Raw genomic sequence first — 23,037 nt, 5'->3', positions numbered from 1 at the left:
GTAATATTACATGCAAAGTGTGTTGAATTATTACAGTCTGGGATATGTCAATGATTAGCAGTGACATATTGACTTATTATTTTTTTGTGCAGTGTCAAATACTCATTCAAATATTATACATTATTCTACTTTCATTGGGCTGATTTTTTTCCCCACCTACATCTGACCTCATCATTGACACCAAGTAGTAATTCACTTTTAAAAGGTTTGAACCCTTTAATCTTCTCAGAGCCAGAAGAGGATTGGATGATTCCACGATTGCGCCAATCAAAATGCAAGGATCAGACACACATCTCCACTTCCTTTCTGTTCTCATCCATCCATCCTGTTGTTCAAACCTCAGACATCTTTAACTTTCCATTAAGGAGACTGTAAGTGATGGTGTATGGGGTCACCAGTCAATTTTAATTAAGGCCGTGACTTATACTCTGCAGAACAACAAGTTTTTGTTGGATTGTGTGGGAAACAGGTGGGAATAAACTGGAAAAACTACAGGAGAGGCACGTAAAACAAGTAACCTTCTTCATCGTATTATTCTATTAAGGTGTCAATATAATTTTATATAGAATATAAAACAATATAAGTGACCTTATTTGATCCAAAGAGTATGTGGGATTTGATGATATTGAAATGTTGACCTGTGGAGGACGATGTGCTTGTTTTTCTTGTGATATCTGTGAATCATTCACTCAACAATGACTATAATTTACTGAAATGTTCAGCGTGTGTGTGTGTGTGTTGCCTAATTCACTCCTGCTTCACGCCCACATTGACTAAATGCCCCCATTACACCCCATAGGCACATAGATGATGTTGAAATTTACTACATTGTTATTACCCATCAAACAAAGGCTTCTTTCTCTCCACTGTGCTGTCAGTGCATTGATTGATTAATTAAAAAAATATGCTGTATTTATAAAAGAATAAAAAAAAACAACATGAATTGATTACAGTTGGCTCCACCTTGACCGTCAACAAAAGAGTAGTAATTACTTTGACGTGCATAAATAATGAGTATTTTTTATCTTTCTAATTTTAATTTGACAGACATTTTGTTGTCAGTGTGTTTATTTAAACTGCAGTGAATGAATAGTTGCCATGTAATAGCATTCATATCATGGATACACTACCTGCGCTTGTGTTTCCCTTCCAGTGTTGTTGGACCTCTTCTGTGTTTTAAAGTTGTTTTTGACAGTTTGACAGCACTCTAACTAGGTGGATTATTTTCTTTTGTCATATATCATTCCAACAGTTGCACAGTTTGCTCACTCCTCCACCAGCCACATGCCCTCCCTCCTTCCCAAGAGGAAACGCATGATGTCGTCCTTGTGGAAAAACACTGGCAAGTCGACCGCGCTTTGTTCATTGTCTATTTTGGACAGTGAGCACTGAAACAATAGTCTGAAACAAACGCTGCAAATGACTTCACAGAGTTGGAATGGTGATATTATTAGACCAGAAGTACAAAGTGCATTTAAATATGTAATTAAATGAACACTAAAACTCTAAAATTAACATGTGATCGTTCATGTTAATTTGTTTTAGTCAAGGCATGAGCAGGGCTTTTCAAATGAAACATGATAGTGTGAGCACTTCGCTGTTTGCAGAGACGTAGCCTTGGGCAGACTCTATGTTCTCTTTTTGTTATCACTATTTGGGAGTTTTAAGGGTGTAAAACAAATACGTTTATTAATGTCCTGAACTGGTCCTGTGAGTCAAAAAATGAAGCATGAGACAACAGCCATTTGCAATATTTCTGAGAGCCCTATAGTGGCCCCCTCGCAGCGAGTTCATAATAAACACAGATGATGGTGAAACATGCTATACGACGTTTTAAATGACCCACCATAGAAAGATTCTCAAACCCTGACTCACAAGAGTCTGGAAGAAGTCTCTGTCTGTCCATTTTACAAACACTATGTGAAGAAGTATTATAATGCTTATATTACCAATAATGATAATATAGTGACAATGATAATATTACATGTATATGAATATATATGTTAATAATGTGAATATGTCTAAATAATGACAATGATAACATGTCTAATAATATTTTATGTAGCCTTTCTACATGGAGTTTGCATGTGTGTGTGGGGGGGTTTTCTCCAGGTTCTCCGGTTTCTTCCTGTGAGAGAAAATTCTAATCTTCAGCCAACTTGAAGTTTAATTACACACATATTCTTAAAACCAGACCTGGTGTTCAATATTAACAGCCATGACTTAGGATAAGACACAAACTTGGCCCCTTTAAAGTGCCCTCACTGGATACCAAGGCGCCAGGCAGCTGGACCGGACACACTAGCTCAAGTCTTACTAACTATATATCAGACCTGGCATTGTCTCATTGTTTGCAATAAAATCTTTCAACTTTGTGGAGGATAAAGCGGTAGAAAACGGATGGATATATTACGTAAATGTTTCATGTTCAAAATATATCACCATCACTTTAAAGGCGACATAGACCGGAAGCTCCAATTAACGCTGCGTTTGTGTGTGTATCTGCGTCATTACCTCGTTTATGAAACCCTAAAGTTTCAGAACAAACAGTTCAGCCACTGCTGAGAAAATAGGGTTTTATTGTTTTCCTGGGCTCTGCGAAGCGGATCGGCACTTCCCTATGCTGATGATGTCATCAGTAAACCTCACCACTTCTCTCACCACCGTAGCGGGCACTGGTGCGGGCACTAGTCCGGGCACATCCGGTTGCGTACATTCAACCGCAGAAGAAGAAGAACTACTCTCGTTGTAGCTGCTGAGATGCAGAGCATCCACCGTGCCAGAGGGGGAGCTGTGTATCTGAGAGCTGCCCTACCAATTATGTCACTTCCAGGTACCTGGCCAATCACAGGACAGTGGGAAAGCTCTCGTTGGCTGGCCAATCACAACACAGTCCACGTTCTGGGGGTGTGATTTTGGTCTGAAACAGCGCGGCTGACAAGAGCGTCAGTGAGGAGATATTTTGATCGGCTCGATGGCAGCGATTAGGAGGATTTTAACCATGAAAACAAGTTAATATAAATATTAAAATAATATATGTAAGTAGACCTCCATAACATATATGTGCGATACAAGCATTCGATGTCACCTTTAATACCAGCAGTGTGAAAACTGGAGGTCGGGATAAGGTTGTCGTCCTTATTTGCAACTGTCCTGTCCATGTGTCATTGCAATAAAACCTTAACACAGGGTCAATTAACAACTGCAGCTGCTGTCAACGCTGACTGTAAATGAACGCCTGTTCTCTAAGCTTATTGATTTACAGGCAGTTGCTCCTCAGCACTGTAAAGCAGTCTGACGCATGGCCTGCACGGCGATGCCCACAAAGCAGGGCTCAATAAATTCTTCAGATTCGGATTTGGAGGGAATTAGGATAGTGGTGCTGTCCACCAAAAATATTTGTCTGGTATTCGACCACTGTGGTGCAAAAGGTATTTGTTGCAGAAATAAATGGGGTTTTTTTTGTCAGTCACAAGGGCACCACTTCATAAACTACTGTTTATTTCCCAGGGCCTTTATAATAATAATAATAATAATGATAATAATAAGCATGCTTGTACTCACTTGCTTAAATTGTCAGTTACACTGTGAAGCACAGCCGTCAAAGGTTATGCAACAGTGTGGCCGCCAACTCTGTCCATGTGGGAATCACTGAGGTTAGTGGGAATTGTGTTGTGAGCAGCAACTCTTGAAAAAGGAATGCTTGGTTTTGTGTAGTCCTATTATGTAAACGCTATCATTAATATCAGCTTCATAGTTATTAAGAGCATACAACAACTTCATTGAATGTAAGCTCCATTTTGTCGGCGACGGTTATGTATAACGGAAGTGACCATGTAGGGAACGTGGCGTGACCTTTCAAGCAACACAACAAACACAACAAACTCAACGCATTCCTTTCATTCCCCATGCGCAGCCTCAACTACCCTATGGCAGCGTGCCATTCCATGGCAAAGGAAATATTTACCTACTTTAGGGAATAACAACAGGAAGAATATTGTCCAGGGCCACAACACGGTGAACGCGGGATTATTGAGGCTTATACCAGTGAGGCCTTTTCCTGTCTTTCTGGGTCAAACTCATCGCACTGACAACAACATTCCTGACTGGTGACAAATCGACAGCGTGGCGGTGCTGTAAAATGCTGATAAAGACTTTGCTGATATGGCAGACGAATAATTAGAGAGGCTTTAATTCTTGTTAAAAACAATCCTTATCTCTCGTCTCACACGTTCCGGTGATAAAACAGGTCTGTGAACAGGTTGGAAACAGGATGGAAATTTTTGAGACAGCAGATGGGGAGCTGGTGGCAGCGCAGGTCACACGCTGAGCTCGCCATGTTTCTTGGTTCACCGCTGTAGCGCCTGGACTGACTGTGGTCCACCATGTTCTGTATTTTACTGGCAGTAAAAGGTAGCAGGCTCTCTCCCATTTGAAAAGTATATAATTATTTTAGTCGGTGTATATTAGCATTTTTTCCCCCTCTTTTATTGCTTTGTTTTTCAGAGGACCCAGCATTAATTGTGTTGTAAAATAACAATAAAGGCGTTCTATTTCTGTTTAAATAGAAATAGAAACAGGTACGGGGAGTAATGCAACATTCCAAATGCCGACTCAACAACAACAACATATTTTGTATTTTCCATGATGCGTTCTTCTCGTATAAATAACAGCGTAAGCATGATAGTGGCATTATCATTGATCTCTTCAAAATCGGACAATCATGATGGCGGCCTAAGGTTAAAACACAGTTGGCCTGGAGAAGATGTGGAGACTGCTAACCACTACAGACTGATGGTGTCACTACCTCTAAATAAATAATGTGTACTCCTGCTGAGCTGTGGTGTCCTCACAAATATTAATCATCATGGTTCATGCAACAATGTTGGTATCCACCACAGGAGTCCTGCCAAGCTTTCGTATTAATGTGGTCTGGATTCTCTCATCTAAATTCACCCAAACTCTGAAGAATTCAGGTTCTGCCTCATCACATTATGAGATATACAGAATGATGACACTTTAAAGCTGCGGTGTGTATTACATTACATTACATGTCATTTAGCAGACGCTTTTATCCAAAGCGACTTACAATAAGTAAGGTGTAACCTAAGGTGATGTTATTATTCTGCCTCTGTTTGGTATTCGTGAACGGAAACAGTGTGACATCATTTGTATGCCGTGTCCTCCATTTGAGAATGGGCTCTGTCTGAACGCAATACCGTCAGACCTGACTGAGGGAGTTTTTGTGTGTATACAATTATATTTATTTATAATTATATATATTAATCCCACTAAACTGTTAAATATAAAAGTTTTTTTTAGCAGTAGAATTCACCTCTGAGGTGTTTATATTGCCTTGTTTCTACTACATGGTCCCAGCTCGCCTCACCACGGATCAACTCTACATGGTTTGGTTGTGTTTCCATGACAATATAGTACCACCTCAACGTGGGCGGAGTCACCACAGAGTGTAGTGTCTTCCTGTGACGATATTCTGACCAATCAGTAGCTGGCAGTCTGACGACGTCGCTCGTGATGTCAGCTCGGCTCGCTTGGAACCTCACCAGAGCAGGTGCTAAAAAAGTACCAGGTACCAGGTCCTATCACTAATGGAAAAGCAAAATAACCGTGCCGAGGCGGGGTGAGGCTGGCTACTGGAAAAGGGGCTTTTGTGTCATCAGCCATACTGCACCCTGTTTGCAGCACTTTTGCTTTACTATAGCAACATTGCCTCCGTTTGTCTTGAACTTGTTCAAGAGCAGAATCCAAAAGGAAGGAGTATTACACAAATGGGTTTAATAAAACAGCATTTCCAGCTCATTCTGAGAGCTTTACAGGACGCTTTTTGCATCACATAATGCCGTTCGGTTCGGTATTCCACCCTTTTGTCGTTGCTAACGTGTGCACGTGACAGCCCCTCACTACTCTCAGTAGAACAGAGTTCAAGTGTATTTACCCTCACAGCAGCTTTGTCAGATATCAGTCACCAGCTGATCCAGGAAGAGGGCGTGGAACGCAGCCTTATTTGCATATGTGGAAAAGTACTGCTGTATTGTTGCCCAAGACATAGGGAGGATAATTCCCATCACAAGCAACACGGTCACTACATTTAACTGAAAAGTGGATTCATCACTTTAACTCAAAGTTATCGCTCGGACAGAAAGTTCTGCAAGGTGCACGGCTGACGTGGGCCAACCAAGTGAAAACTCATCAAAGCTGTGATTGTACTGTTTATATAATCACCGACTCCTGTGACTCACAAAACAGTAATTTAACACGCTGTGGATGCCACAACCTCAGTGTGCTACAAGAACTCTCATGTGAACTCTAAATATGTGTGGTGGGCCAACACGATCCTACAGATCTGTGTGTGAACATGTGGCGGACCTGGCCTTTGTGTGTTTGTGAATTTGTGTGAAATGAACATTTTTATGTAACATTTAGGGGACCTAGGGCCTCGCAGGGGACTTTATGGCTCACTGGCTGCGGCGATACTGCGCTCTTATTTGCACGACGTCCGTCTTGCCTTTTTGGTTTCCGTTGATCAATCTCGATGGCCGGCGGTTTTTACAGTCATCGCTCTGCAGCCGGGACCGTGTTTAAATCCAGAGGAAAATTTTGTGATGCTCTTTGAATTAAATTGAACGTATTTGCATCAGATGAAGCATTGTCTCTTCAAACAGAGAACTCCATTTGTGTTACATAATTACCTCATTCACAGCTGTCAGGCTGCTATCATCCAAACCTATCCATGCAAATGTACAGCGTGCTCCGCTGATTACTCTCTTGCCAACACACTGCTGCAGCCCATGTCAAAGAGGAAAGGAATTGGGCTCGTAACTGGAAGGATCACTGGTTTAAACCCGGGACGTGCCAAGAGCTCGGGTGCCCATGAGCAAGGCACCCAAATCCCCCTTTGTTATGTGCCTTCTGCTCCTGCACCCAGCTTGTGTGTGTGTTCACGACTGTGTAATAAGGATAGAACAAATTCACTATCACTAATTGCTGTGTGTGCTAATGACTAATTCTAATTCTAAGCTTCCTACATCTCCTGCGTCTCATGTTGTATTTACTATGATTTGACTGTTTATGCGTCTCTTAAGGTGCATCAGCTCTTTCAGGAGAATCATCAGCTGCTCCCGAAACATCCAAACCACAGCCTGTCACAGTTAAGTGCATAATTATTTGCTGCAAACAGTCAATTCTGGGCTATTCTACCATTACTGGCCTTTCCAGCACATTCCAGTCGTCCTCTATGCTTATGAATGTATCTCTAATTTAATACACAAATTTAATCAGCTTCAAATGAATGATCTGATTTTGAAGGATAAAAGTCAAATGGATTCACAGTATAAAGAAGCTTTGGGATTACAGGAATTGGAGGAATGTCCATGTTCAGTTGCGTAAGAGGCATCTGCAGCATAAAAGGAACGTTAGTAAGATAAAACTAATCGTTTTGGTACTGGTTAAGAAATCATTCAGTTCAGTTATGCTTTAACAGTTTAATACTGTTTATAAGTGAAACCCTCGGGCCTCAGGCATTTAACCCCTGATGCCTGTACCTAAATTAATTCAGATGTAAGTTACTGGTTAATTAACTTTTATAGTAAGTGACTTATTAACATTTTAAAAAAATGGTAGTGAAGAGTGTTTCAAGGCTGGAATGGAAGTGTGGTTATATTGTACCATGGTTGTTTCTTCTTTGGTCATTTAATAAAATAGAGTTGTCTGCTCTAACCTCAAGTTATTAATATGTGAAATGTAACAATGCTGTTTTGATTGATGCAGCTGCAGCAGCAGCAGCATCAGCAGCATCAGCAGCAGCAGCAGCAGCACTACTCCTCTGTTTAATGGTGGAAAGCATCAAATGTCAGGTCATTTCAACACTCATTGTGCTGAGACATTCTTTCTTAAAGCACCGAGCCAACACAGGAATTCCTAATGTTTTCAAAGACACATTAAATTGTGAAACATCAGATCCCTGAGATGCCATGTCATAAAGATGTGCACATGTTGAAACCTGACCAGAGAGAGAGGGGAAACAAAATATCCAGGGTCCCTGGCATGTAGAGTATAAAACACTAACCTGTAGATTTTGCATGAGGTGAGCTGTATTTGCAACGTGGCTGACATTCTACGTTTTATTTTGCATATACTTTAAAGACAAGATTATAATCCAACTGTTATCATTTCCCTCTCTTCTCCTGTCTACTGTCTCTTCGCAGGCTGTGGAATTTTACCGCTTTGCAGCTCATTTTTCATGTACTTGTGCATCGGTCTCTTTGAACCAACTGTTTCTCTTGTCTTGTAGAAAAAAAAGTCAGCCCGCTGGCGCTGGATAACAAAACATAAACGATCTTGGAACGATGAGAGCTAGTGGGAATAATCCACTCCAGGAGTGCGTCTCTGAGGGGGAGAAACTCCTCTCCTTCAAATGCTGATCCAGTTTAAAACATTCCTGTCAGCAAACAGATACTGTCCTTGAACAAGAAAATGGACCACTAATGACTCCTGGGTGCTGAAAAGTGATAAGCACCACCTTAAATTAAGACCCATTTAAATGATTTAGTGATAGAGTGTTCACATGACATGAACACATGTGTATATAAGAAGAAGAACACTTACATTGCAAAATAAAGAAAAATCTTAATGTAAGTGCATGCTAATATGGACCCAGAAATGTGTATTATTCTACTGCCATCTAGTGAGAGCTACAGTACAAATAATTGCAAAATGTCTTGTATTGTGCGCCCCCTGTGTGTGAAGATGACAAATGACAATGTAAATACACACACACCCGTCTCTGCCCTTGTATTTGTTCCTGCCATGTGGATGTTAATGAATCATTGTTTGTGCATGTGTGTGTGTGTGTGTGTGTGTAAGTTGTAACGACTTCCTGGAGGAGATATCAGAATTGTATTTGCCAAACACTCTGAAGGTCACTGCACAGTATCTTTACCACATGTACACAATATCAAAACTCATTGTTCAGCCAAGCAAGAACAGTGGGGTCATGCTCGACTGCGTTCCAGTGAAGCATTGAGCCAATGACTTTGACCAATTACTTAAAACAGGCATATATGTTTTCTTCTGGGTTCTTTTCCACTCCAAAGTGAAAAACTCCAAGATGTGGCCTTCAAAATCCTGGCAGCAGGTTGGTGCAGTATGGAAATAATGTAGTGTTTCTGTCAGTTTTCTGATTGCCGTCTAGTAGCATTATTTTGGACAGCTAAATAAAGTAAATGTACTTTAAATCACAAAGATTAAGGAAAGCTTATAGTAATGATAATGAAATGAATCAGGGTTGTGATAATGACCTTTCGGAGTTGCTTTGCTCTCAGTTACATATCATAATTATGATTATCAGGTCTCTTTTTTTGTGCTTTCAAATGCACTCAGTCTGTATTTGGACCAATCCAACTTATTTTTGCTTGTTTTAGTTTGTCACTAAAAACATCAGATTCTTTATGAATGATGGAGATCAACATGTATATTTCTGCCATAAGTTATATTTGACCATGAAATGTTAAATTCATTTCTTTCTGGTTTTGTTTTAATAAAGCAAATACGATTTTCAATTTTAATTGTGACTGTGACTTAATTTCATATGTTTATGTATTTTTTTGTTTTTAATCTTATTGTAGAACATTTTCAAATGCATTAATATAATTTGGATATGATACATTAAGTTTACAGTCAAGTATAAAATGAACTGCAACCTTGGAATACGAAGCAGAAATACTATATCCTGTGCTTACTAACTAGGGGAACAGCTCTGATTGGTCCAACCTGACCCTTCACCTGGAGGAGTCCTTGACCAGTGCGTTGGGTCACTATCTCAACAACTGGAGACATAACATGACAGCTGCAGCCGAGGCGTTAGACATGACTCTGGCTGAGGAGAATGTCAGGAACATTATCTGGTATCTGGTGGTGATGATCGGCATGTTTGCCTTCATTACTGTGGCCATCCTGGTGAGCACGGTGAAATCCAAGAGGAGGGAGCACTCCAACGACCCCTACCACCAGTACATCAAGGAGGATTGGACTGCTCAGTTACAGCAGAGTGGCGGGGTAGTGACTAACTTTGCAGCTTTATAAGACACATGCTGTATATGTTTAACTCAAAGCAAGTCTAAATGAGAACTAACAATAGTGCAATAGGAAAATGGCTTCTACCCATTACCCCTGATTTAAATTGATTTTTCGACATGATGTAACATTAGTTATCTGTAGAAGTTCTTACCATTAAGCAGATGATGGGAGTAAGTCACACATATGCAAGTCCCAAGCAAGTCTCAAGTCCAAAGTGCAAGAATCAAGAAAGTTACAAGTCAAGTCTAATGAATATAGAAGATGAAGATGATTTCCCAGAAATTCCACATTTAAATAGGCTAAAAAAAAGACATGTCATTTCGAATTGTTAGAGTTTTATGTGTAACAGAAATACTGCATTACTCATACAATGTAAGGACTTCTTCATGGTCCCATACAACTGAATTGTTCATTAACATCAATAAAATGAAAAAAATACAGAGCCTTTTTGTTGGCGTCACTCGTTTGCCAGGTTTGCACGCAAGGCTGCAAAAGCAGACACCCAATGTTGTAACGTTAACCCCTCAATATTTGAGAAAATGTAAATATTGCATATGTCAAGTCATTTCAAGTCATTCGAAGTAAAGAGTCTTTTACCAACATTAGTAAAGCAAGTCTCAAGCCCTCAAATTTGCAACTGAAGTCATGACTCGAGTCAAGTCACATGGCTCCAGTCCGCCACCTCTAAAATACTCTGTAATGCTATAAACCTGGTCTCCTTTTATCATTATTTTTAGTTGTACTAAATTAACATTTACATTTTACAACTACTTTGTTTTCAACCATGTATCTATTTCGTTTCCACTCACTTCCACTTTACTTTCTGTTGATTGTAATGATGTTTTTTTCACTATCAACTGACTGAACACATGCAACTGACAGTGGTTATAGGCATGGATGACATTTTAAGATGTCACAGCAGGAAAAAGAACAAATGTGGATCATACAACTGATAATTGGCTTAATTCAGTTTCTGCCTTGGGTTTGCATGTTCCTCCCACAGTCCCAAAACAAGCAGAGGTTAATTTGAGTATAGAGTATAATAGTGAATGGTTGTTTGTCTCAAAGTGTTGGACCTGTCCAGTCCGCCTTTCCTATGTCAGCTGGGATTGACACCAGTGGCCCGGCCAACCTTATATGAAGGATAAGGCAGTAAATAATGTCTGAATGAATCACTTCTGGGATCTTTTCTTCAGAGCTCATACAGCATGCTGTGCCTGCAGAGGGCAGCAGAGACTCTTATCAACAGCACGACATTGCATTCGACGAGTTTGGACACAAAGAAGTCTAGGGAGGGAGGTAAGAATAGAGGTGCAGCTGTCGCTGTTTTGTCTGCAGCTCAGAAATAGTGCCTGTGTGGACAGTGTGCAAGTTTGTAAAGAAACAATTCAATTGCAGCCAAATGTGGTACGAAATATCTCTCCTATTTTTCTGCTCACTGTCCACAGATACAGGTTTGACGAACTAAGAAAAGCTACTGACATGCAGATTAATTTCTTACACCCAAATCAAGCACAAAGCCATACATATTATACTGTATATTCTCAGAAATCACATTGCACACACTGCTAAGCCCGCAGAGCCACATCTACAGGACAGTCAATCCAGACAAATGAAGTTGTCCTTTGCACACCTGTTGGCAGATTCTTTCACAGGCTACCATTAATACTAGCAAACTTTGCATCCACTTCACTTTAGGTCCCTATTTAACACCTCAATGTAACTGCACTTCCAATGTTTTTGGGTCTCTCTTCTCCCATGTAACTGACTCCCTCAGAGAGAGATGTCAGGCAGAAAGTACTGTAACTCACTATATAACCCCCACTGTTATTCTCTACTACCTCCATTTCCCCCTTGTCATTTTATTTTTAGAAATGAAACAACTGGTGTCCTAAAAATGGACCTGTCCTACGCAGGCAGGGGAGAGAAGTGCAGCTATGTATGGTATCTCCTGCTGGAACCTCACAGGCCCGACAGTGCTTGTCTTTTGCCTTTGTGTCGGCAGAGAGAAGGTGTTGAGGAGGAGTCGTATCGGAAGAAGGAGCTGCAACGTTCTGAAGATGTCGTAGACATTGAATTTCTGAATGCTTTACAACAGCCACTCAAGGACCTCTTCTCACATCTGAAACTTTCTGCAGCTTTTCCCGCCCACCCCTCATATACGTGACCTTTCTAGTGATACAGGTTTGTGCTGAGACTAAACCATACTCGTTTGGGAGTGTGTGGGAACTGTGGACCATGTTCTGCCTATGGTTGTTCCTGCTCCCTTGCCTGAGCTTCGTGCCTCTGGCCTCAGCTCAGAAGGCCCTGGATTTCCCACAGTATGACGGGAAAGACCGCGTTCTCGACATCAATGACAAGAACTACAAGCGAGCCTTGAAGAAGTACAGCACGCTTTGCTTGCTGTACCATGAACCCATTCCAGACAACAAGGAGCATCAAAGACAACACCAGATGACTGAGCTGGTGCTGGAGGTAAAGTACTGGAAATTCAGTTTAAAAAGTTCAAATATAAATGAAAGGAAAGCTTTGTTTGTCAGTGGTAGTGACTTCCTCAAGGTCAGTGTGTAACTGCATGCACTTCAATACAGTAATGTAGAAATGTATGACAGTAATTCTCTCTTCTTATGTGTTTTATGAGATCAGTATATGCAATGTTTTCTTCTCTAATGCAGCTTTTTGTGGACAAATGCCAACATAAGTAAGCTTGAGGCTATTTTGTGTTCTAGTTCAGTTAGGTAACTGGATGCTCTCTGCAATTGTTAAATTTAATTGACAAAAATCCCCACACAGAAGGGAAAATAGTTGATTGTTACCGAGGATGAGCTGCTCTCTGATCTGATGAGTGTCATTTGAGCCCAGTTGTCATATTAAAATGGTCAGGCACAAAGAGTATAGTATACATTCATGACTGCTACTGTGACATGCAGTAGTATACCTATATAGTAATATATGTTTTGTCTTGTTTTTCTTTGTGAAATGGTTTGAAGGAACAAATGCACCTCCAAATATATATATATGTACATAATTCAGGTAATTCAGGAGTCGTTAAATTTATGTTCATATTTATTACAGTTTCCTCTTCACTGCCACAGCTGAGTTTGTATCCATCATGATCATCCTCACATTCAATACAAACAAAAACCAAAATGACACGTTCTACTCTGTACTTTTATGTAACTTATCTGTACACTAAACAGTGCATTATTTATAAGAGTAAAACAACGTTGATCCATTTGTGCAAGCCCCAGTTTAAATCAGCTCAATGCTCATAGAACTACTATTGAATTATACATATATATGTGTGTGTATATGTATGTATATATATATATATATATATATATATATATATGTAGTCTAGTTATATTTAGAACAAACAGTCAGGGTTATTATATTACTGCGTCTTAAACGCTCCTGGGTTCCTTTGTCAGTTTGCCAGCTTTGGTATTATTATACGACCTTTCCAAACACTGCAGTCTCTTTTTAACTAACTGAAGTTTTCCATCTGACAAAATTAAATATACATATATATATACATATATTTTATAGTTTTTTTTTACATTTTTTGTGCTCAGTCCAACCTTTTGTATTTATTTTCTCCCAGCTTGTGGCTCAGGTTACAGAACAGAAGGACATTGGGTTTGGAATGGTGGACTCCCACAAAGATGCAAAGGTCGCAAAGAAACTGGGTGAGTATTTGTATAAAGTTTAAACTACATTGAGCCTCCTCCTCTATCTGGGATTTACACGACTTAATGGCATATCATCCCCTTCAATCACAGGTTTGGAGGAGGTGGGCAGTGTATATATATTTAAAGCTGATCGGGTGATTGAGTATGATGGCCTGCTCTCTGCTAACACCCTGGTGGAGTTCCTGTTGGATGTGAGTAGACCGATTTAAGGGCAGATTCCCAGCTGCTAGTGCTAATGGACACCATTGTGACCCCAGAACCTCTCCCTCCCTCTGATGGTCTGTCTCTAGCTGTTGGAGGAACCCGTGGAGGTGATCGGGAATGCTCTGGAGCTGAGGGCCTTCGATAGAATGGAGGAAGATATTAAGCTCATTGGTTTCTTCAAGAGTGAAGACTCTGATCGTGAGTGTTACTGCTGAAATGAAAGATACATATGTTTTTTCCAAAGATGTCTTAATTTTGCTTTTAAAAATATCAATATTCTCGGCCTTGTTCAATGGGCCTGCGATGCCCTTCATTAAAATGTATTTTAACCCCTTCATCTTCATGGATTTACAGATCCATTTTTAACACTGCTGCACACACACAGCTGACACTGCCTCATCCCCTCTCACATGCTTTGGAAGAACTGAGTGTAGTTTACTTGTGGCTTCTTCCCCTCCAACCAACTGTGGGAACAGTAATTGGAGGTCAAAGTTCAGCTATTTTGTGTAAATGTCATGTATACAACAGCCAAGGCAGCATAAACAGATGTGTGGTCAAGAAAAGAGGACTGCAACCAAGCCATGTCTCACTAAACACAGCATAATAACACATTTTCCTCCCGGTCTTCATTTTATTCTCAGACTTTGATGCATTTAAAGAAGCTGCAGAGCAGTTCCACCCTTACATCAAGTTCTATGCTACATTTGAGAAGTCGGTAAGTGATCAACAAGCACATTATTAACTCAACACAACTATCCTCTATAATCTGTCCTTTCTGCTTCAGGTGGCCAAGGAGCTCACTCTGAAGATGAACGAGGTGGATTTCTACGAACCCTTCATGGAGGAGCCCGTCACAATCCCAGGAAAACCTCTCTCTGAGGAGGATATAGTGGAATTCATAAATGAACACAGGCGGTGCGCGCTAATAGCTGTGTTGACCTTAACACTGTTAAAGTCTGTGTGTAAAAAACAACTGTTGACATTCAGTGTCCTTTATGTCCTATTAGACCAACTCTGAGAAAGCTGCGTGCAGAAGATATGTTTGAGACCTGGGTGGGTGATAACAGCTCAGCTGCAGAGAAAGAAGTTCAAATTTAGTTTTACTCTTGTCCTTTTTACTTTTACACTTGTCACTTTTATTTGAATAGGAGGATGATATCGAGGGCATCCACATTGTGGCTTTCGCGGAGGAAGAGGATCCTGGTAAGAGTCTGTTATATCATGTTATTGCACTATGTTCGAGCCACATGTTATTACCATCCATTCATCCGTCCATCCATTTTCTACCGCTTTATCCTCCACATGAGGGTCACAGGGGACGCTGTACTAATCTCACCTGACATAGGGCGATGGGGGGAGTACAACCTGGACAGTTTGCCAGTCCATCGCAGGGCCACATATAAAGACAAACAAACATCCACTCACACCTACGTTCAATTTAGAGTGTTCAATTTACCTAATCCCCATATTGCATGTTTTTGGACTGTGGGAGGAAACCAGAGAACCCAGAGAAAATTCATGCACACATGTGGAGAGCATGCAAACTCCATGCAGAAAGGCCCTTGTTCCGATCGGGTGACAAATCCGGGTTTTCTTGCTGCAAGGGCAAGAGTGCTAACCACTACACCAACCATGTGGCACGTTATGACCATATTCAATTCAATTCAATTCAATTATATTTGTATAGTGCCAAATTACAACAAACATTATCTCAAAGCACTGTACATAGCAAGGCAGAAACCTTACAATATTGTAGAGAGAAGAGAATCCCAACATAGACAATGAGAAAGCATGAGGAACCAGTTTTACTCTACTGTACTGTAACACTAGTCATTTCATCTACTGCATGCTTATTTACTTTATAAAATCAGGAAAATCAAAAATCAATAGCCATTTGATGACTGCCCATCAATGTGATGCTCTCTTCCTGACCCCAGAGTTTAAAACACTGGATAAATTCATGTTTTATATCCATTCCAAATCAGCTGATGTTGTGTGGTCTTACTTTCTTCAAGATGGCTTTGAGTTTCTGGAGATCCTGAAGGAGGTGGCGAGGGACAACACTCACCTCCCCGACCTCAGCATCATCTGGATTGACCCTGATGATTTTCCCCTGGTGAGACGTGAAACCTCTGGATGAGTAGAGAGGCAGAAAAAAACAAGACAAGAGTGAAACATCAAACCAAACTAAACCCCCTTTGAAGATATTTAGCTGCAGGTCTAATGTGATCTGTCTCCCCCTTCAGCTGATCCCCTACTGGGAGAAGACCTTTAAGGTGGACCTGTTCAGGCCACAGATTGGAGTCATAAATGTCACGGACGTAAGTTCATGGCAACCTGAAAACGTGTGCCTGTTATGTCATGAGTATTATGTTGACTTTCTCCTGACACTGCTGTGTGTTTGTGTGCAGGCTGACAGTGTGTGGCTGGAGATGGACGATGAGGAGGATCTGCCCAGCGCTCAGGAACTGGAGGACTGGATAGAAGATGTTCTCTCTGGCAAAGTCAACACTGAAGATGATGATGATGAGGATGAGGATGATGACGATGACGATGACGACGACGATGATGACGATGACGATGATGACGATGACGACGATGACGATGATGAAGATGACGACGATGATGATGATGAGTAATTTATGAGAAAAATATCTTGATAATCTTGACTCCTCAGTCTTTACTCCTCGGGCAAACACGTCTATAAATGACTGTTCATAATAAACATGTCAACAGTGTCATCAGATTGGTATCTTCTTTTTTAATGGCACAATGTGAAAGCTTCATTCCTCAATTAAAAAAAACACTGTATAAAGTAAAGAATAAGATATACATCAAAGGAAGCAGCAGGCAGTGGAAAGTAGTTTCATCAAATACTGTATTTTTAGTATAAAATGTAAGTGTTTTATTTTGAGTCTATTAATATAATACTATCAACCTAATATTTCAGATGGTAAATGTGCTTTGTTCTTTTCAGATTAGGGTTCATTAGGGATTTTGTTTGGCCAGCAACATCTAATTTAGTTTCCTTGTCATTTTCCAGAAAAATAAGTGAATCACATTACTTACACCATGTCCCATTAAACTTCTTAAAATCCCTCTGTCAAAACAAACATCTTTACTTTCATACTTTAAATTTTTCCTGATAATATTGTTGTACATTTATTTATTGAATGTGGAACTTTTACTTCAAACCTCGCAAAGCAGCTGGATTTCCTATAAATTAGAGGACCTGGCACAGCTTCAGGTTAGTCTTGGTAATTTTACTTAAGTGAAGTATCTGAGTGCTTCTTCCACTTTCAAGATGTTTAATCGGCTATAGGTTGTGGCTCAATGCTCCCAGTGTCAATAAGCCCAGCTGATTTACAGATGCAGAAATGGAGAAGACTTGTACCCCCAAGTGAGGGGGGTAACTTATGGAAACTTATGAAGAGGTGAGGCAACTTAATCAGTGGTGTGCACAGACATTTGGAAGGACAGGGGGGGAATTAAAAAGGCACCACTAGTAAGTCTAAGGCAGGAATGTCCAAGGTGCGGCCTGGGGTCAAAGGCAGCCCGGCCCTGGGGACTGAATTTCATGTGGCCCTCTATGTGGACCATCACACATTATTGCAAGTTCAAGTTGTGTTTGTCACCTTTCAAAGTGCAAGAAGATATGCAAGAAAGTCTCAGTCTCTTAGCGATTCCACATATTTTTAAATAACCTAATTTGGCCTACTGTGAAAGCAGTTTAGCGTGTTTGTCCATTTTGTCCATTAGGGCTTGTTAGGGCTTGATGTTTGTCAGTGAGTTTGCAGGAGACACATGGTCAGAAACAAATGCTGCTGACGAGGTGAAGGTACTTTGTGTTTTTTAAGTTCATATTTTTGAATAATAAAAGGTGCCATTGATAACGTATATGGTTTTCTTCACTGATTTAAAGTTTCCGGAGTCCAGTGGAGTTCTAAAGATGGACATAATATTTATAAAGTATTATACTGTATATTTCATGTTATTCATACAAGCAGCAGTTTGAATTGCCGTAAGAACTTATCCTGATATAATCATAATATAATAATGTCAATACTACTAATAATAGACTCACAACCTGACGGAAATGTTCACACTGACTAGGGTTGGGCAACATTTGAACATATACATTTAAATGTTTAAAACAACAATTAACAAGCATCTTCAATGCAAAAGCAGGAGCCATATTCTGTATTTGATTATCCAACGTTTATCGCAATACTTCCTGATGTAGACTAGAGATATTTTGTAATCATGATAAACCTGTGAATAGTTACTTCTAATCTACTTGTTATACCTTTGTTTTTAACACAACTTTGTCGTGTGTGAGTTATTTCTGATGAGGGCTGCAACAATTATGAAATGAATGGCCTATAACCATTTTGATAATCAATATCAGTTCAAGTAGGTTTTTTTTAATGATTATAACAAATTGATTCTTCAGATTCTTAAATGTGTATATCTTTGGTTTCTTTGCTCCATATAAAAAGAAATTATTAAAACTGAATAATTTTGGTTTGTGGACCAAACAAGATCATTTTCAGGTTTAGGAAACAATTTTTTAATCTACAGTAAAAAAAAAGTTGTTTTTTTTAAGGAATCCACATCTTAAAGTTAAAAAAAACAAAACAAGGATTCTCATCACAGAACCATAGAAAAAATAGTTAAGAATATGTTTTACTTGATATGAAGAGGGCAATAAATACAGATCCAATCCAATCCAACTTTATTTATAAAGCACTTTAAAAAGAAACAACAGCTGAAACAAAGTGCTGCACATCAGAGATAAATAAATAAAACAAATAAAATGTAAAAATGCACAAATTCACCACGCTCAAGGTCACTTTACAGAACAACAGCATGGAGAGCAGAGAAACCCTACACTTCACACAATGAGCAAGCACTAGGCATCAGTGGAGAGAAAAAAACTCCCTTTTAACAGGAAGAAATCTCTGACAGAACCAGACTCAAAGATGTGAGGTTAAAATCCCCTGCTGGGAGGCCACCCAACATGACACGCAAAAAGACATTATGAACACAAAAGGTTCAACTTGAGTCTTTAGTGGCTTTAGCTTCATAATCAAATCAGGAACCAATTATATCAAAGTGATTACCAGTTGAAGGAATAAGTCCTCTAGCTCATTGTAATCAAACCATTACTACACTTGTTGCAGCACTTTGTAAACTTCAATGCATTTACCAAGCATGAGTCATCAGATTCAAAGTTCGTCAAACAACCAAGTCAAAACTAAATACAGATTTTCAATGTGAATCATTACAGACTGAAAGTAGCAGTGTCTGTATTTCAGTGTTTTGCATCATCATGTGCATGTACAATGTTTTGTGATGTGTGGTTGAGGGTCAGTGTGGGCAGGGTGTCTGGGTTGGATCAGTCTCTGGCTTTAAGTGGTAAAGTCAATTAAAACAAATCTGAGCTGGATCTGTGACCATGTTCTGTTGGACAGAGTGACGTAGCAGCCTTGGAGGCATGTGTACAGTATGGTAGGCTCTGGTTCTTAAGGTCCAAAACTACCCCCACCTCCAACCACAATTCAATATTAAATCACAAAGTTTCATGTCCTGTTGATTTATTCGTATTATCAAACCAATACCTACACATTGTTCCTCAGTTTGCTAGCCATTTGGGATGATGCCAACTCCAATGACTTGGTTGCTGCATGAAAAACTGCAAATCACCAAGTTGCCCAGACAAAGATCTGATCCTGAAACCTCATCACAAAGTTTCTCTGCCTAAACCTTCATTTTGCAAAGCATGAAATCAATTCCACTTTCCCCGTCCTCGGATCTCATTTTCTCTCCCTGCAGCCTTCCAACACCCACTGCTGTCATCATAACATCTGCAAGAGGCAGAGGTCTCACGATTCAGAGCTTCTCATGTGTTTAGCTAGATGTGGCACTAGACTATTGATAAAGCAGACACCTGAAAATGCTTGACCTCAATTTAACCAAACACTTAAAACAAGTTACATCTACACCTACAAGTGATTTACATGACAGACATGTCCATTCTAATTGAAAATAATGCAGATTTGATTTTGCAAACTGCACAGTCATGGTATGCCACTCATTCAGGATCCATGGACAGATTTCCTCCCACACAGAGAAGAAGGGGAAGGACAAAAGCCCTTACCATTTTATGAGTCGACTCAATTTACCTTTTTCACTGTCATGTGAATGAGAATCAGCTCATTAAATCCTTACTGATTTACAAATTAAGCAATACATTTGCTCCAACATTGATTCTATTGGGTCATGCAAAGAACTTGCAAGCTTTTGCATGATTTCCCAAAAGTTTAGGTCACGTTACTGACCCTGAGAATGTCAAATTGATTTGTCTTGTAAAATGAACCATTTGGGTAAATTAGATCAAGCATTTTAAGGTGTCTGCTTTGTCAATAGTCTAATGACACGTCTTACCCAACACATGAAGATGCAGTGAATCAGGATACGGCTACCTTTAGCAGATGTGATAACAGCAGCAGTGAGTGTTGGAAAGCTGCAGGGAGAGAAAACGAGATCTGGAAACAACTCAGAGGAATCATTTAATGCATTACTCGACAAGAGTTAAAGCAAAGATCAACTTTAGGACAAGGCTACAAAATCAGGCGTAATTTTGTCAGCACACCAGGGAGACTGCCGTGTCTCATGCAACCAACCAAGAAATTAAGATTAAGCATCATCCTAATGACTTCACCAGCTGCCTACAATGTGGAATCAAGTGGCTGTCAGAAAATCATGGATAGTGGACTACACTATCCATGATAAACACTTAGCTGAAATTGCTAGTGTATGCTATTCTATAAACAATAAAGTCATATCTTTCAACCAGTTGCCAGCGTCATATATAAAAGGGGCAAAAGACCACTTACATTTACATGATCAAGGTTAACCACAAAGCTCCAGACACTGAGTGAAACCAAGAAACAAACCACCAATTATGAAATTCTTAAGATGCAGCTGCTAATTCCTGCCACAAGGAGGATACTTGAACAGTCAGCATTTAGCCAAATTCTGTCTGAGGACTTTTGCAATTCAGCCCAATGAATAAGGTTTTATTTTCATTTGTCCGCCATAATCAAATCAGGAACCAGTTCAGGAACATTTCTCCTCTTGTTACAGCACTTTGGAACAAAACTTTAGACAAGCTACAAGTAAACTTCAGTGTATTTACCAAGCATGGGTCATCAGGCCAAGTCAAAAGTGAGATTTTTCAAAACAAGATTTTAAAGACAAACGTAAAAGCCATTTAAATATACAGATACAAGAAAGCCTCAAGACTAATCAACTCAAAATCTATTTAGGTTGAGTGACAGCTTCATATAAATGTTATTGTGTCAGACATTGTTGTCATACATGGTTAGATGCAAAATTCCTTTATAAATTGATTCAACAACAACTCAAAACAAACCAGAAAAAACGTAATAGGAAAAACAGATTGACAGAGCGGCCAAGAGCAGTCATGACAATGGCCATGAAGAGACGGATTTAATAAAAGCTCAGACCAGGGAAAGACCAAGAACAGCACTGTTCTCCTACCATCAACTGAGCATCAACTGCATACCAACATCCATTCAGTTGTAATTTAACATCTGGTCCTCATGCAGTACACATTAGAACTGATGACATCAGAATGTCTGCATTTTGGAAAAAAAATAATGAATCAACAATAGCAAAGTGACAATCAAAGCTGTACAGTCAGTTTTTTGTACTTCTGGAAGATGTTATACAAGTTGAAGTTTGTTTTTCTTTTAGAGACACATTTTTCATTAGAGAGAGGAAAAGCATGGCGGCCAGGATAGATCGGACAGATTGACACGGCGGCCGGAAAAACTGCAATGTAATGGCGAGTAAGAAAAATGCGTGGCACTTACAGTTTGTGGATTCAACCAGAACATTTTGACAATTTTTAGATAAGAAAATCCTCAACCATGCTGGCACAGCAGCCAGGTATGACCACACCCCCTAAAGAAGGCACTTACTATTTGGAGATGGAGATCGTCCTGTCCTGTCCAGAGGGTGGACAAATATGACCAAAGCTAAAATTGATCAAATAAGCAAACCTTAAGGCAGAACTTAGCCAACAATGAAGCACAGCTTAGCTAACATTGAGCTAATTTTGAGTAGATAATTAAGCCAACAGGGAGCTGACAATTAAACACAGTTTGAGCTAAGGTTGAAATTAAGCATAGAAGAAATAATTTAGCCAACATTAAGGCAGTATTGAGCTGTCAATGAGACATGGCTTGGCTAACATTGAACTAAGGCTAACTTTGAGCAAAACAACTAACATTAAACCAACCAACCAAACCAAAGTTAATCTTACAATGAAGCAGAACTTGAGCAAGCTTATAATAGAGGCACAGCATGGCTAACACTGAGCTAAGTCTATTTTTGAGGAGACAATTAAATATTATGACCCAATTTAGCCAACAATGTCAACACTAAGGTAACTTGACAAAAGGTACTCACCACTGAATCATCAATCTTGACCAGGTCCTAACCGCCATTCTGAATCTCCTTTTGTCACGTTTTTATACACAAGCTGCTGCACGCGAGCAACATTTCGGCGTCTGACGTCACGCCGCGGTAGTTCCCTCCTTCAGGAGAGGTTTCTGTAGTTGAACAACGTCAGTTTTTTCGTGTCTTTTCTCTCCATATCGCTGCTTCTCTTCGGACCGAGGTTGGCTGGACGAAGAGAAAGAGGAGGAGGAGCAGCAGTCATCAGCTGATTGAAACCACCTGCGTGAAGATGATCAGGTGTGTTGTACGTCATCAATCAATCAATCAGTCTCCTCTTTTAAATGCAATATTTACAACATATTCACATTTCCCTCCTCTACCTTCATGTTTTCATTCACCTTTATGTCAGAATTAAAATATTGAATCACGCGTAATCACTATAATATTTTAATGTAGGTTAATAAGATAGAGGTAAAATACATCCAGAGGATGTAAAAATAAATGTAGGCTTTCCATAAACAAAGACCATACTGATCATATGAAAACATATCACAAA

At 39.7% G+C, this 23,037-nt stretch overlaps 2 protein-coding genes across 2 annotated transcripts; both read left to right on the top strand.

Moving 5' to 3' along the window:
* The first annotated feature begins 8,928 nt into the window (after nt 1-8,928).
* On the top strand, nt 8,929-10,540 carry LOC131455659 (potassium voltage-gated channel subfamily E member 2-like). Its single transcript, XM_058623467.1, has 2 exons — nt 8,929-9,154; nt 9,766-10,540. Exons 1-2 carry the CDS (start codon nt 9,128-9,130, stop codon nt 10,099-10,101), a joined length of 363 nt encoding a protein of 120 aa, XP_058479450.1. The 5' UTR covers nt 8,929-9,127; the 3' UTR covers nt 10,102-10,540.
* A 1,566-nt stretch (nt 10,541-12,106) lies between these two features.
* On the top strand, nt 12,107-16,729 carry casq2 (calsequestrin 2). Its single transcript, XM_058623466.1, has 11 exons — nt 12,107-12,570; nt 13,700-13,784; nt 13,878-13,978; nt 14,078-14,189; nt 14,633-14,706; nt 14,776-14,906; nt 14,999-15,044; nt 15,140-15,194; nt 16,007-16,107; nt 16,238-16,312; nt 16,403-16,729. The coding sequence occupies exons 1-11, from the start codon at nt 12,334-12,336 to the stop codon at nt 16,628-16,630; spliced, it is 1,245 nt and encodes a 414-aa protein (XP_058479449.1). The 5' UTR covers nt 12,107-12,333; the 3' UTR covers nt 16,631-16,729.
* The last annotated feature ends 6,308 nt before the right edge of the window (nt 16,730-23,037 follow it).

This window comes from Solea solea, chromosome 2, assembly GCF_958295425.1.
Source record: "Solea solea chromosome 2, fSolSol10.1, whole genome shotgun sequence".
NCBI lineage: Eukaryota > Metazoa > Chordata > Actinopteri > Pleuronectiformes > Soleidae > Solea > Solea solea.
Note: the sequence above shows the minus strand (reverse complement) of the source record. Positions and strands in the feature narration are given on the sequence as shown.

What these genes read in the sequence shown, in the direction of transcription:
- casq2 (XM_058623466.1), top strand. Translation starts at nt 12,334, where the DNA reads ATGTTCTGCCTATGGTTGTTCCTGCTCCCTTGCCTGAGCTTCGTGCCT. An exon ending in ACCCTGATGATTTTCCCCTG is followed by an intron (nt 16,108 to 16,237) that starts GTGAGACGTGAA and finishes CTCCCCCTTCAG; the next exon opens with CTGATCCCCTACTGGGAGAA. An exon ending in GAGTCATAAATGTCACGGAC is followed by an intron (nt 16,313 to 16,402) that starts GTAAGTTCATGG and finishes GTTTGTGTGCAG; the next exon opens with GCTGACAGTGTGTGGCTGGA.
- LOC131455659 (XM_058623467.1), top strand. Translation starts at nt 9,128, where the DNA reads ATGTGGCCTTCAAAATCCTGGCAGCAG. An exon ending in CTTCAAAATCCTGGCAGCAG is followed by an intron (nt 9,155 to 9,765) that starts GTTGGTGCAGTA and finishes CTTACTAACTAG; the next exon opens with GGGAACAGCTCTGATTGGTC.